Source organism: Callithrix jacchus, chromosome 14, assembly GCF_049354715.1.
Source record: "Callithrix jacchus isolate 240 chromosome 14, calJac240_pri, whole genome shotgun sequence".
NCBI lineage: Eukaryota > Metazoa > Chordata > Mammalia > Primates > Cebidae > Callithrix > Callithrix jacchus.
In genome coordinates, this window is record NC_133515.1 from 39,338,470 (window position 1) to 39,355,147 (window position 16,678).

The window sequence follows — 16,678 nt, forward strand, 5'->3', positions numbered from 1 at the left end:
TCAAGTGATTTGCCTGCCTCAGCCTCCCAAGTAGCTGGGATTACAGGAGCCTGCCACCATGCCCAGCTAATTTTTTTGTATTTTTTAGTGGAGACAGTGTTTCACCATGTTGGCCAGGCTGGTCTTGAACACCTGCCTCGGCCTCCCAAAGTTACAGGCGTGAGCCACAATGCCTGGTCAATTTTTATATTATTTGCAGAGATAGGGTTTTGCCATGTTGCCCAGGCTAGTCTTGAACTCCTGGGCTCAAACAATCTGCCCAACCAGCCTCCCGAAGTGCTGGGATTCCAGGCATGAGCCACAACGTCTGGCCTGAAATCTTGATTCAACTTACTGTCTGTACTCTTCTAACCTGTATCATAGGCAGTTCTATTCTCTCTGTGTCATGCATATATTCTGTATTTCAAGTAAGGCTATAAAAGAGAACCAGATCCAAACTTATATCTGCTATCTTGGGGGTCATCTCCACTAAATTTTTTTTTTTTTTTTTGGAGAGAGAGTCTCACTCTGTCACCCGGGCTGGACTATAGTGGCCAATCATGGCTCACTAAAGTCTCAATCTCCCTGGGCTCAGGTGATCCTCCCATCTCAGCCTCTGAAGTAGTTTGGACCAGAGATGCATGCCACCATGCTAATTTTTGTATTTTTTGTAGAGATGGGGGTTCACCATGTTTCCCAGGCTGGTATTGAACTCCTGGGCTCAAGCGATCACCTACCTCAGCCTCCCAAAGTGCTAGGATTACACGCATGAGCTGTCATGTCTGGCCTTCTACTGAATTTTAACCCAAAATGAAGCCTCTGAAATTTTTAAGGTTTTTATGTATTTGTTCAACACAGAGTGACATTTGAAGCTAATAAGAAATACTTGAGTCACATTTGGATAAAGAAAAATAAAAAAAGAAACGCTAAGTAATAACCTCCTCCTTGAAGCATATACTCGCTCGGTGCTTTAGAAATGTAAACCCCATAGCTGTTCATCTCTCTGCTGATTTTCAACATCAGAGTCCATAATAGAAACCAGTGGACAGCTATACAATAGCCTGTGAGTGCCTGCAGTATGTATTCACAGATGGCCACTGACAGCGCCCTGGAAGTCTCTCCACATGTTTTAACTGACTCTTCCTAAAAAGAATCATTTGAAAATAGCTTGAAATGACCAGGCACAGTGGCTCATGCCTGTAATCCCAGCACTTTGGAAGGCCAAGGCAGGCAGATCACCTGAGGTCAGGAGTTTGAGACCAGCCTGGCCAACGTGGTGAAACTCTATCTTACTAAAAATATAAAAATTAGGCAGGTGTGGTGGCAGATGCCTGTAGTCCCAGTCACTCAGGAGGCTGAGGCAGTAGAATCACTTGAACCAGGAGGCGGAGGTTGCAGTGAGCAGAGATCACGCCACTACACTCCAGCCTAGGTGACAGACAGACTGAGACTGTCTCGAAAAAAAAAAGAAGCTCGAAAAATCAATTCATAAATCAATTTATAAATAGCTTCAGGTAAAACCAAATGTGAATCAAACCCTCAAATTTTCTAATCTAAAAACTTATGTTTTGGAGAGAATGTTCATTGTTCTTAAGATTCTCGCTAGATACAGCCGGCAGGCAACAGATCTTCTGCCCCTCAAGTCTCTCTTTGACAAATAGGCTATATCTGTGTTACAATCCTGAGCTTGACCACTGGTGTTCTACTTTTTTGAGTTTCTGGTCTTTGCCCCAAAAAAGTAAAATGCACATTAAAAGCACAGGATATACTGAAATGTCATATTACAATCCCAGGGCACAGCCTAAAAGAAGCAAAATAATTTCCTTTTCTTCTTCTTGGCTGTTATGTACTAACCTTTTCTTCATTATATTCTGTATATTCTTTGGTATATCGTTTTAACAGCTCTGCCTTCAGCTCTTCTGCTTTGGGAAATGCAATCTCCTTTAATTTCTGGGACGCAAAACAGAAAACAGAATTAGAACAATGCCAGAAAATTAGAGAATCCAAAAGAAGACTTAAGTTGGTGATTGCAATATTTTCAAAAATGATTTAAAATACCCACTACTATACTATACTTGCTACTTCAGAACTGTTCCGGTGAAATGGCCTTATCTCCTATTGTAGAATCTGATATTCAGATGCATAGACTACTACTTTTATCCTGAAGTCAGTCTGTGCTGCTTTGAAGCTTTTAGATAGGCAACAATGAAAGTGAAGACCCACCTTTACTGTGTCTTTCTTTTCAGGAATGACAGCCGATTTGTATTCTCGATGCTTTGGTAGTTTCTCAATAAAGAGCCTAAGGAAATACTTCAAAATGATTATGAAGCAAAGAAAATGTCCAAATGTCCATAAGACCCTGAAGCTATGCAACCCCCTTATCCTAAAGCCCTTACATGAAAGGTTCCAGAAGTGCAGTGGAGAGAGAGCTAGCACACTCGGCTGGGCCATACTCCCTTCCCATCTATATCCGGGTAAAGAGCCAGTCTTTTCCTCTACTCCCAAACTAGGCAGCAAGCACCAGACTCCTACAATGAAAAGGATGGCCAAAAAAATTTTTTAAAGCCTTTCTTGTGCCCAAAAATGTACCTCCAAAGAAACAGATCTTTTTCTTGTTGTGATATGACAGGCTTTCAAAGGAAAGGGCTTCTGTCACAAAGCAGTCTTTAGAGAACAGTTTGGCAGCTATGGGCAGGAAGTAGCAGAAAACCATGTTTCTTTACTACTGTTAGCTCTTATGTAACCTTTAACTTTGGCTTTTTTCCTTTGAGACTCATGTTCCTTCAAAGAAGCATATTATTTTGCAACATACGAAATGCATGGAAATACTTAGTGCATGTGTTCTATGTACATAATATGTGCATATTGCATGTGTAGTATGCATTACCTTTGATGAAAAGTACTTAGGTAAATATAAGATGCTTGATTTCATCTTTTGATTCTTGTCCTTGGCTCTGAAGCTCAGTGGGGAGAATAAACTGAATCAATTCACAAACCTCACATTTAAGACATCTACTTAGGGGCACTGAAAATAAATAAAAGTCCAGTAACTTGTCACAGAAAGAAAGTGGCAAATTCAGGATTTCAACATGGGCAGGCTGGCTCTGGAGCCTACTCTTAACCACTACACCATATTTCTTCCATATGGTTCCTGGAATGTCTAGAACTACTGGAAGGGTTCTGAACAATGATGTCTTTTAACAGAATTAAGTTGTAATACACAGAAACTGAGATCTAAAAAATAAAAAATAAATTGAAGATAACTTGCCCGTAGCTTTAAAATATTATACTGTAGTTGGGATAAACTCTTTTCCACTTACTGCCTATGGGACAGGAGTAATTGGAAGAGGAGGCCTGAATAAGAAAAAAGATGACCCCCACCAAAACAAACTTTCTGAAGATAAGTCCTCGTCCTTCAGTTCTATATTAGGCACAGAAAAGTTCCATTTCAATCCAACTTGACAAGGCTCCTCAAGGCAGGTATGGACTCTAAAATAAAAATGGTTCTAAAAATCTTCCCTTTGGGTTCATGAAGAAGATATAAAACAGGCTGGGTGTGGTGGCTCATGCCTGTAATCCCAGCACTTTGGGAGATCAAGGCAGGTGGATTGCTTGAGCCCAGGAGTTCAAGACCAGCTTGGGTAACATAGTGAGACCTTGTCTCTGTTTATGTTTTTTAATTTATAAAATATGTTTTAAAACCCACACACACACACAAAACACATAAAAATTAGCTGGGGGTGGTGGTATACACCCGTAGTCCCAGCTGCTTGGGAGGCTAAGGCAGGAGGATCTCTCCATCTCAAAAGTCTGAGGTTACAGTGAGCTTTGATCACACCACTGCACTCCAGCCTAGGCGATAGAGGGAGATCCTGTCTCTTTAAAAAATATATACAGCCGGGTGTGGCGGCTCACGCCTGTAATCCTAGCACTTTGGGAGGCCAAGGTAGGCAGATCACAAGGTCAAGAGATTGAGACCATCCTGGCCAACATGGTGAAACCCCGTCTCTACTAAAAATACAAAAATTAGCTAGGTGTGGTGGCGTGCACTTGTAGTCCCAGCTATTCAGGAGGCCGAGGCAGGAGAATTGCTTGAACCTGGGAGGCAGAGGTTGCAGTGAGCCTGGCACCTGGTGACAGAAAGAGACTCTGTCTCCAAAAAAAAAAAAAAAAAATATATATATATATATATCTATATATATACACACACACATATACATACATATATATAAAAGTTTCCTTGAAGTCTATATTTAAAAGAAACAAAGATTCATTTGTTCAAACCATAAGTCCTGAAGAGTCTATTAATATAGATAAGATATATTTCTTATATTTTAGAGACTGATAGACAATTCAGTAGAAAGTTCACCTTAGCCCCAAAGACCAAGATATACATTAGTATTTACTACCTTTAGCAGGCTGTATGTGCTTTGTATTGAGGCCTAAATCAGCTAAGAAAGTACTATGTCATATAAACACCATGTTTTATGTTCACTTACACTCTCATTATAGAACTAGACTGTGAGCTTCCTGAGGCCAGAAATTGTGTTTCATGCTTCTTTGTTATCTCCTTGGAAGCCAGCACAGTGCCTTGTATAAAGAGGCACTCAATAAATATTAAATAGACCTTATATACATATGTAAATATATGTATGTATACACACTAAGTTCTTAACATAGGTAAGTTCTTGGAAACCGTGACTTTAAGTACAATGACATATAACAAAACCAACTTTACCATACACGAATTGACATAAACAAGAGTTAAGTTCCTTTGACCTATCCTGGTCACAAAAACACCAGACTTCTAAATACAGACCAGAACACTTCTAATATTAACCACTAAAATAAATGTGAGCTACACATACATTTAAGAAAAACTTATACAAACAAGGAAGTACATTATTTACTTGCTTATTCAGTCCCAAGTGGCCAGAGTCCATCCCAGCAGCTCAAGGCCAAGGCAGAAACCAACCCAGACAGGATGCTCTCCCATTGCAGGGCACACACACACACACACACACACACACACACACACACACTCGCTCGCTCACTCACTCAGAATGAGGACAATTCAGACAAGCCAGTTCACCTAATGTGCAGACCTTTGGGATTTGGGAAGAAACTTGAGTACCCAGAGAAAACCCACACAGACATGGGGAGAATGTGCAGACTCCACACAGAGAGTGGCCCCAGGCAGGAATGGATTTTTCTTTTCATCAACATTAAAACAAAACCACATTGGACATTATTTGATGACCTGCCATATTTATTTATTTACTTACTTTGCTTTGTAATTATATAAAATAACAGGAAGTATACACAGAAACGAGGGCAGGGGAAATAGAATAGGTAAGAGTAGGCATGAAACTTTTCACCAAATACCTTTTTATATTAACTTTGACTTTAAACCATGTAATGGAATCTAGTTTATAAACAACAACAACAAAAACCTCCCAGACCTGTACAGGAATAGCTTTCCCTTGTTTCAGCAACTGTAGGCAGTTTTCTGAATGGGGACAGATGAGCAAAAACACCTCCTGAAACAGACAATGGGCAACATAACTCATTACTCTTACTGGAAGTAAAAGAGCTTAGTGGTTAGGAGGGTTGGCTCTGGAGCCACTATGCCTGGGCTCAAATCCTGGCTTTGCTATTTACTAGTTGTGTGACTTTGGGCAAGTCACTTAATCTCACTATCCTTCTGTTTTTTGCGGGAGGGTCCAACCTTTTGGCTTCCCTGGGCCACAATGGAAGAACTGTCTTGTGCCATACATAAAATATACTAACATTAACAATAGCTGATGAGCTTAAAAAAGGTGATACCTACCACCACAGATAGGCAAAAATGTCCTCAAATTCAAAGGGTTGGACATGGCTGATATCCCATATATAAAATCGTACAGATGGAGACAAACTAGTACTCCCTGACAGGCTTGCTGTGACACTTAAACAGATAATAAAATGCTAAACACAGTGTCTAGCACATAACCAATATTTGCTATGGGTTTCTATAATTTTTTTTAAACTAATAAAAAATATGAGCAAGAATTAGAGATGAAGATGCTAACACCAGCATCATGTACAGGTCTGGGAGTTTTTCCTTTATTTATAAACCATATTCCATTACATGGTTCAAAGTTCTATCCCTAGAAGCTTTCTAGAGATAGAAAGTGGTGGCCCAGATGTATACTGTTCTCTGGGTTATATCTAGTTGGAACCTAGAGAGAGGAAATGCAAACAAAGATATGATGGCAAAAACACAAGCAAAACAACCTAGTAAACAATGAAAAAAGAAGATATAAACAGAAAAGTAAATACAAACGGTGAATAAATACATGAAATAATGCTGAATCCACTCATAATTAAAGAAATTCAAATTAGGATGTGATACCATTTTCGTCCATCAAATTGGCAAAGGTTTAAGTGTTTGATTATATCTGGTATAGAGAAATGGGATCCTCATACAGTGTTAAGAAAATTGTAAATTAATGTAACTTTTTATCTTAAGGGAGGGAAAATGAAAGCTAATTATTGAAAATTTAAAATGTTTATATCCTTTTTTATTTTTATTTATTTACATACTATTTACTTATTTATTTTGAGACATAGTCTCACTCTGCTGCCCAGGCTGGAGTGTAGTGGGGTGATCTCAGCTCACTGCAACCTCTGCCTCCCGGGTTCAAATGGTTCTCCTGCCTCAGCCTCCCGAGTAGCTGGGATTACAGGTGCCTACGACCACGTCAGCTAATTTTTGTATTTTTAGTACAGATGGGGTTTCGCTATGTTGACCAGGCTGGTCTCCCAACTGCCGACCTCAGGTGATCTGCCCGTGTCAGCCTACCAAAATGCTGGGATTACAGGCATGAGCCACTATGTCCGGCTTAAAATGTGTGTATCCTTTAAACTCACAATTCTATCTCTAGGAATTTATCCTAGAGATCATTATAAAATAGTACAAAGATGTATGTATAAAACTATTCAATACAGCAGTGTTTAAAAAAGTAGAAAAAACTGAAAACAAAACAAAAAAAACAACCCTAAATGTTCATCAATAGGGGACTATTTAAAAAATAGTGTGCATTCAAATGTGATCATTTGAATGTAATCATTCACCCATTCATTCAATGAATATTTACTGAGCATCTACTATGGGGTCCAGAATTATTCTAAAGGTTGGCGATATGGCAGTGAACAACACAATCAAAAATTCCTCCCCACCACAGAGTGTACATTACAGTGGGAGAACAGACAATAAACAGAAGTATGCTAGGAAAGTCATTAATAGGGAAGTGGGATAGAAAGTGATAGGGGAATGGTTGAAATTTTAGATAGAGCAGCTAAGGAGGTCATCATTAAGAAGGAGGCATTAGAGTAAGGGCTAGATGACAGTGAGCCATGAATCTGGCATAAGACTGTTCCAGGCAGCAGGAATAGCCCTGAGGCAGAATGAGATGGCTCAGTATGTCCTGACATGGAAAGACACTAAGGTGAAGAAAGCAAGTCACAGAACAGAATACATGGTATGATCCCATTGATGCTTTAAGAAAAAGGACACATGGGAGCCCCTACGTACTTAATCATGTCTTATCCATGCCAGAAATAAAATAGTGGCCACCTCTGATAGATGAGACTTCTCTTTTCACTTTAATATCTCCTTTGTAGTGTTCAAAAAATTTTTTAACATCATGAATAACTGTTAGTTTTGTTTGAAAACAACTAACACAAAAGTCAAGCAAAATTTCTTTAATGTGGATGCATTAAGGATCCTCATCTTGATTCTTCCAGTCTTAAAAGTTACTCACCAAGGTAAGCATGATCACACATGAAACTTTCTTCAGTCTATAAACCCCAATCCCAGCAAACATTTTCACACAGGTGACAGTTCATTTTCAGAAAGAGGGTTGGTGTTCCAGGAGGCTCACATAGCAGACAGGAATTGCCTGAATACTCTCACTCCCTTCTGGGCAGCCTAGTTGATGACCATAAAAAGCTGTGAAAGAATCCACTGCCTGGTTTATTGTCTGTGCTCATCATGAAAATATGTACTGATTTATGGGCTGAACTCTTTCTTCTATACTGGGGTCTGCAAAAGGCAAGGCATTCCTACATTAGAGAAGCTACTGAGGGGGGAACTATGCCTGAGATCATTAAGATGCCTGAACTGCTCCAGGAAAAGGAACAAACATGCCATTTAAAATCCTGAAGTAAAGTATCCACAAAAGGTCTAGAACAATGATTCTCAGTAGTAGAGAAGGCAAAGGAGTGGTGAGGTAGATGTCTACTCTCCTCTCTTTTCTCCTCGGTTGCCGTAACTGCCAAAGTTGAGCCACTGTTACTGATACGAGTATACCAAGTAAAATACGATAGAAAAGACGGAGAATCACTGAACTAGAATCTTTGCAATTGCTGTGATTATCTGTTCACAGACTCAGAATCAGAATTTTAAAGGTATCTGCAAGAAAAGTGAGAGAAGCTATATTAATTGCTTCAGGTGAAGCCAATGCGACAAAATTCCAAATTAAAAATGAACTGCTAATCTCCTAGTAGTTCATCATTTTAAATGGGCCTATAAGTGACAGGGACAGACTCCCCATATCAATCCTGCTGTTAACACTATTATGTCACTCAAAGTAACACTAAGTGACATAAAAAACAATTCCTTAGGCATCCATGTACTCTTAATCCTATCCCCCACTTGCCTTCTGAGGAGTTTATTACTACTGCTAAGCTCTCTTCTGGACTGTCAGCCTCTCCTCCTCCATAGGATCCTTTCCATCAGCAAAAACATCCTCTAAAATCTCCCATCTTAAAATACATACACATGTTCACAAGTTCCTTGTCCCCCTTCAGCTACTTCCCCATTTTTCTACTTCTCATCCCATCTAAACTTCTCCAAAGAGTTGTCTACACCAGGGCTTGGCAAACTATAGCTGGTGTGCCAAATCCAGCTAGCCATCTGCTCTTGTAAATAAAGTTTTATTGGAACCAGTCACATCCATTCATTTGATTGTTGTCTACGTCTGCTGTCACACTATAAAATAGAGGTGGTGACAGAGAGCAAGTAGCCTGCAAAACCAAAAATTTTTACTCTCTGGTCCCTTATGGAAAAAAATTGGCCACCTTCTGGTCGATACCCTCTGCCTTCACTTTCTTACTGTCCATTCACCTTTCTACACATTCTAATCTAGGGTCTCTGTAATCCTTCCAATGAAATCGCTTACCAAGATCACCAATGACATCATCTTACCAAACCTAAAGGTCAGTCTTCTGTCTTCACCCATCTGACATAGCTGACTACTCTCCTTTCTCAAACACGGACCTCTTTTGGCTCCCATGACACCACACCGCTCTCTCTTGGATTTCCTCCTGCCTCTTGAACCTTCCTTCAAAGTCTCCCCTGTTGGCTCTCCCTCCACTAACTAACCTCAAGGCTCAGTCCTAGACTCCTTCTCTTCTTATTCCACAGTCTTGTTAACAAAGAGTCTCGATCTTTTATGTGCCATGGATGCTTCTGGCATCTGGTGAAGCCTATAGACCCCTCTCAGACGAATTTTTTTAAGGTACAAAGTACAAAGGATTACCAAAAATACCCCAACTTTACTGAAAAACTGTTTTCAAAAAGTTTTTGAAAACATATATACGATCATAGGCATGGGCCACCACACTAGAAAATCTCAGCTATTCTCATGACTTCAGAACTATCTGTATGCTAGGGACTCCCTTGTCTACATTTCTAGCCCAGACCCCAGTCTTCTGAGTTCAGAATGGTACATTCAACCTCCCATTGACATCTCTACCTGGATATCTTACAGGCATCTCAAATTTTAACACGTCAAAAAAAAAAAAAAAAAAAAAAAGAAAAGAAAAACCCAAATGTAATTGCTTAAATGCCCCCACTACCCAGCCCTCTTTAGATACCACTTTTCCCATCTCAGTACATGGACTACCCCATCATAAGTTGTTCAAGGCAAAACATGACATCAACCTCCACAGTATCTTTTTCCCTAAGTGATAAGTAAGTCCAATGGACTTGACCTCCAAAATATCAAATCCATCTCTATCTTTCCATGTTGCCAGACTATTTCAAGTCACCAGCCTGCAAGAATTTCCTAACTAGTGTCCCTGCCTTCTCGTAACACTTGCTCCACCATTTACTACACAACAGCCAAAATTTATACTTTAAAAAATTGGTGGGACATGGTGGTTCACACCTGTAATCCCAGCACTTTGGGAGGCTGAGATGGGAGGATCACTTGCAACCGGGAGTTCGAGACCAGCCTGGGCAGCATTAGTGAGACCTCAACTCTATTTTTTTTTTTTTTTTGAGACAGAGTCTTGCTCTGTCACCCAGGCTGGAGTGCAAGGCTGTGATCTCGGCTCACTGAAACCTCTACTGCTGGGGTTCAAACAAGTCTCCTCCCTCAGCCTCCCAGGTAACTGGGATCATAGGTGTGGGCCACCACACCCAGCCAATTTTTGTATTTTTAGTAGAGATGGGTGGCTAGGCTGGTCTCGGAACTCCTGACCTCAGGTGATCCACACGCCTTAGCCTCCTAAAGTGTTGGGATTACAGGCGTGAGCCATCGCACCCAGCCAAGACCTCATCTCTTTAAAAAAAAATAAATAAGTAAATTTAGGTCTGAATCCCACTTAAAACTTTTCAATGGCTTGGTGTTACTCTCAAGATAAAAAACAGACTCCTTACCATGGCCCATAGATCCTGTGTGATCCAGCCCCACTTGCCTCTCCAGCCTCCTCTGGAGTCATCCTCCCTCTTCTCTGGCTATACTCCAAACACAGTGATCCTTCAATCCCCAGAACATGCTAAGGTCTTTTCCACCTAAGCACTCCAAAACACAGTTACCTGTGTTTTAATGCTCTGCCCTAGGCTCTTGGAATGACCAACTTCATTGCATTCCTCAAGTCTCAGCTTAAATCTTGTCAAGTCTCAGCTTAAATCTTGTGTTCTCTGACAGACGTTATGCTGACTATTTAGTCATAAACCCTTGGTTATTCTCCATCACAGTACTCTTTTTGTTGCCTTCATAGCATTTTCCTTATTACATGACTACAGCTGAGTTTTAGACAAGATGGGTTTAAATGCTGTGGGTCCATTTATACACGGATTTCCTTCTGCCTCTGCCACCCCCGAGACAGCAAGACCAACCCCTCCTCTTCCTCAGCCTACTCAATATGAAGATGACAAGGATGAAGACCTTCATAATGATCTACTTCCACTTAATGAACAGTATCTATATTTTCTATTCTTTATGATTTTCTTAATATTTTCTTCTTTCTCTAGCTTTTCTGTAAGAATATAATACATAATACATATCATATACAAAGTATGTGATAATGGACTATGTTATCAATAAAGTTTCCAGTCAACAGTAGGCTATCAGTAGTTAACTTTCTGGAGAGTCTAAAATTATATGCTTTTTACTTTTTTTTTTTTTTTGAGACATGGTCTCACTCTGTTCCCAGGCTAGAGTGTAGTGAAGATCTCAGCTTCCTGCAACCTCCATCTCCTGAGTTCAGGCAATTCTCCTGCCTCAGCCTCCGAAGTAGCTGGGATTACAGGTACCCGCCACCACACCAGGCTAATTTTTGTATTTTTAGTAGAGATGGGGTTTTACCATGTTGACCAGTCTGGTCTTGAACTCCTGATATCAAGTGATGCACCCACTTTGGCTTCCCAAAGTGCTGGGATTACAGGTGTGAGCCACCATGCCCGGTCATATGTATATTTTTTATTGCATGGGGGATTGGTGCTAACCTCTGTGTTGTTCAAGGGTAAACTGTATTTATTTGCTTATCTGTTTCCTGTCTTCTCCCATACCTATAAAGGAACACCAATAAGAACAGAGGCCATTTTACTCACTACTCTGTGTCCAGGACCTAGTGCAGTGCCATGTAGATCCCAGGTATAATCAATACATATGTGTTGAATAAATATGGTCTTTGCCCTGAAAGCCCTTTCCATTATGGGGCAATAGGACTCTGAAAGCCCTTCAGAAAACACCTGGTAGACTGAATCCGTGATTCTATTGAACCTTCTGAATTAGTGTTTTTCCAAAGGAATTGTGCTCCTGAGTTTCATTCTGAGAGAACAATCTACAAGCTTATAGGAAATACATAAGACTATTCCTACGAGGAGTAGAGTATATAAAGAGGACAGTAGTAAAAAAAAAAAAAAAAACTTCTAAGGAAAATAAATAGTGTGCCTAGGAATTAAAAACTCATAACAGCAAAGAGAGCAGAAATATAAGTATAATTCTATGGAAGCTTAACAACATTGAGTCCATATGAAATGGCATAATGGCATTAAAGAACTACAGATCTTTAACAAAACAGGTGTTAAGTTAAAGCTGCCTCCAAACATAGTGAACTGTAACCTAATTTAATGTATAAACAAACTGTAACTTAAGAATTAGGTTACAAGTATAACAAATAGCTGAGTATCAACCAATCATAGCAGCTGAAACCTCCAGCCAATCAGAGGCTAATGGCTGCCAAAACATGACCAAATAAGGCAAACACAAGAACTGTAGCCAATCAGACTATTTCTGTATCTCATTTCCTTTCCTCTGACTATAAATATAGTCTGCACAACCTCCACTAAGGAGTGGAACATTCTGCACCACTTTTGGTCCTGAGTGTTCCCTGAACCGTTTTCTACTGGATTAAACTCTGTTAAATTTAACTTATCTGTCTAAGGTTTTCTCATCTAACACAGACAACATTTCTAAATAAAAAAGACAATAAAGTCCCATTTCTCCACTTTACAATTACAATATGAATCCTAGGCAGTCCACTCTTCCACATACTTTTCTTTAGAGCACTGGTTTCAAAGAGAGGTGATTCTGTTCCTTAGATAACATCAGATAACATCTGGAGATATTTTTGGTTGTCACACTGTGGGGAGGAGGGATACTGGAATCTAGTGAGGAGAAACCAGGGATGCTGCTAAACATTCTGTTACACACAGGACAACTTCCACAACAAAGAATTCAGCCCAAAAGGTCAATAGTGCCAAAGTTGAAAAGACCTGCTTTAGAGGAATATGTGATCAAAAATTTAATGTGATATAACTGGTATGTGTATATCATCTTTTGGAAGACAGCTAAGAAACTACTAAGAGTGATTGTCTCTGGGGAGGAGAACTGAGGGTTTGCGGGGAAAGAGGAGTGGGTGGGGAGACTTTTTTTGAGACAAGAGTCTCACTCTGTTGCCTAGTCTGGAGTGCAGTGGCGCAATCTTAGCTCACTGTAACCTTCGCCTCCCAGTTTCAAGTGATCTTCCTGCCTCAGCCTCCCAAGTAGCTGGGATTACAGGCTTGCGCCACCATGGCTGACTAATTTCTGCATTTTTAGTAGAGACAGGGTTTCACCATGTTGGCTAAGCTGGCCTTGAGCTCCCGATCTCAGGTGATCTGGCTATGTCAGATCTTACAGGCAAGAGCCACCACACCCAGCCGAGACTTACTTTTAACTATAGCTACTTTTCTGTGCCTCTGAATTCTGCACCATATATATATATGTTACCTACTCATAAATCATAAATCAGTAGTAAGAAAAATAACCAAAAAATAGCCAGTGTGGCTCCTGACTATGATCTCAAAAGACTACCTTTGAGTAGTTCTTTGACTCATAGAACATTACTAAACGGAAAACAAGAAGAACAGGACCTATGTTGTAGAACAAATCCTGAATTAGAAGTTAGAAAACTGAGGTTGTGTCACTTCAAACACGAGCATATCACCAAACACTGAGCTTGTTTCCTCATATGTAGAATGTAGGGTAGTGTGCCCTACAACATGCACACAGAACTATGAAAATCAAATAAAATTATGCAGGTGAAATACACTATGAACTACTAAGAACCAAATACATTATAATTATTTTTTAAAAAGTGCTGGTATAGTGAAAGAACAAGATTAGAAATGATAAATAAGACCTTTAACATTATTCCCTTTCTTCTTCTTTTTTTTAATTGCATTTTAGGTTTTGGGGTACATGTGCAGAACATGCAAGATAGTTGCATAGGTACACACGTGGCAGTGTGATTTGCTGCCTTCCTCCCCTTCACCCACATCTGACATTTCTCCCCATGCTATCCCTTCCCAGCTCCCCACCATGCTGTCCCTCCCCTATTCTCCCCAATAGACCCCAGTGTGTAGTGCTCCCCTCCCTGTGTCCATGTGTTCTCATTGTTCATCACCCGCCTGTGAGTGAGAACATGCGGTATTTCATTTTCTGTTCTTGTGTCAGTTTGCTGAGAATGATGTTCTCCAGATCCTTCCTTGTCCCTACAAAGGACACAAACTCATCATTTTTGAACATTATTCCCTTTCTAAATTATGTATCATTTCACTGTCAATAGAGTTTTAGTTGTTTGCTGTTAATATACTGAAATCTTCTACTTATGCTGCCTACCCTAAGATGATAAACAGCTCCAGGGAAAGGTCTTATTATGATGAGCCACACAAACTGTAGGCAATTACTAATTATTTGATGATTTGCATCATTATGATAAAGGTTAAGAGGAAAAAAATTTTTCCTGTATCACTCAATTTGCAACAGAATAAGTAGAAGTGAGGAATTTTGGCTCTGCTAGACCCCAACAATATTTCTATGATTGGCTGCTTTAGTAGAAAGAGGACAGTAAAAGCATTCATCAGTACATAACATGTCTAGTTTAACCACCAACTCTTTTGTCTAACAGCTGGGCTATGTGGGCATAGGCCAAAGAGCTAAATCTCTTACTCATAAATTACTGAGTCATGAAAATAACACCTTCAGCACTCATGTCTTTGAATGGCAAGGACAGCCAATATGTAGGAGTCGCCGGCAAAAATGATTAATGCTGATGATATTGTGAAGTTCTGTAGTTTTAGCAATTTTGAGCTGAATAAGCGAGGCACCCGTCACCAGAAAGGAAAAAGGAAACTGTAGGTGTCTTACGTGATATACTTGTTATAGAGGATGAAGGCATGTTCAATGTTGCCTTCCTCAGAGTAAATGGATGCCATTCGGATAATCTCAACTCCAGAGCGGAAGTACCGACGGGGTGGAATATCTTCATTCACCTCTACCGCACTACCCAGCTGGGAGAGAGCCCTCACCCGGTCTTCGGGCGGGAGGCTCACATCTCCATGGTCAGACATCAGGACTAAGTTCTGAGACAGAAAAAACAGATGGCATCAATACCATTTCCCCCATCATCCCAGCAGTGTCTTATAGTTTATCTCACAGACCTCTACCTTAATAAGAAAATATAAGAGAAACATACCCAATGCTGTGGCTCCTATTAAATAAAGACTTTCTTACAAGAAGACTGAGACTCTCACCCAAATCACAATGATGAAAGGACTGGCAGACTCGAAAACGTACAATCCCTGTCCCATAATTAGGTGGTATAAATAGTATAACCACAGTGGGTCAACTAAAGGTTCAGTTCAAGTTAATCAAATTCCTTTTCATTAGGTGGCTCCGCCCATAATGAGTAGGAGCAGTATCTTTCATTTTCTATTATTTCTCCTTCCAGACACCCACATACCTCCACCCCAGTACCTGGCAGAGTGCACTCAGTGAACTTTCATGAGGATTGTTAATTGACTTCAAGGTTGACCATTTTTATTTAATCTGAGAGTGACATTTTCTGTGGTATACTTTTTCATATTTGAGCACAAGGTGAGTTAGGGGAACTGGTCTGGGAATTAATGCTCACAATCATAACTCTGCTCACTAAACCACTACAGTCAATCTATAAAATCATCCATTCATCATGGCAAGGAATTTGGATCTTGAAAACAACCATTTATTCATCTTCATAGACTAAGCATTCTTTGAATAACAAAAGGGCACGATGTAACTTGGATTGCAAAAACCAACCAACCAACTCAGCAGATTTCCCTCTTGGGGTCCAAAGACTCCAGCAATTCTTGTCTTTCTAGGTATAGTTGCTGTTAGAATCAGATTCCAGATTCCAACCAGATATCACCACTATCATCTCCAAAACAAATCTGTGCAATTGATACACAATGCATTACAGCAAACCCTAATCAGCATGCTCTAGAATATACAAGCTACAGTAAAATTAATCTTGGAATTTAAGGCCCTGTGGCAACGGGCCCTCCCCAGCAGAGATCTTTTGCTTCAGTCAGGACTCCAATCGGCCCAGGCATCCTTACATTTCAGTTTCATTTGTCTATCTACTGTTTTTCTTTTCTGCTACAACTCTTCCTTCAGGGGCAATCTTAGCCAATTCCATCTTTAGGTCTCTTCAATATTCGGGTCACAATGCCTCCACAAAGCTTCCCCTCTAAAACACCCTCACTAATAGTACAAAAGCCGTGAGGACTACTAGGGATGCAGAGACAGTCCATCTCTCAAGAGGCCTCTTTAGGGATTCAGAAAGCCGCAAGCATATCTAAAACCTCCCCAGGTTGCCTAATTAGTAAACCTACTCCACAGCCCATTTAAGTTAACTAAAACAGAGGATGGTCGTTGCATCTCAGTACCTCTTGGGAGAGGTTCTTGTGGGTTAAGAAAGGAACCACCTCCCGAGGCCAGGAAGCGGCGCCGGGTACCAACGGGTTGAGCAATTCCAAAAGCGGGATGCAGCATCTGCAAATGAGGGGGAAGGGCGGCGTAAAGGACCGAGGGGAAAATACGAGGAGGAGAAAGGAAGTAGC

General features: G+C 40.3%; 1 protein-coding gene across 12 annotated transcripts in view; it reads right to left on the reverse strand.

Annotated features, from left to right (window-relative positions):
- Nucleotides 1-16,678, reverse strand: part of STAMBP (STAM binding protein) — a 32,056-nt gene that overhangs the window by 14,999 nt on the left and 379 nt on the right. For 4 of the 12 annotated variants that reach the window (XM_035272258.2, XM_008980496.5, XM_017964236.4 and 1 more), the window contains exons 2-5: nt 16,505-16,610; nt 14,946-15,160; nt 2,203-2,278; nt 1,834-1,929 (exon numbers count right to left, since the gene is read on the reverse strand). In XM_035272258.2, coding sequence (XP_035128149.1) covers nt 1,834-1,929; nt 2,203-2,278; nt 14,946-15,148 — 375 coding nt within the window. In that variant the 5' untranslated portion in view covers nt 15,149-15,160; nt 16,505-16,610. Of the gene's footprint in view, nt 1-1,833; nt 1,930-2,202; nt 2,279-2,375; nt 2,508-14,945; nt 15,161-16,504; nt 16,611-16,678 lie in introns of all 12 variants that reach the window. The other 8 variants (XM_078349047.1, XM_078349045.1, XM_008980498.5 and 5 more) reach the window with 3 other exon arrangements.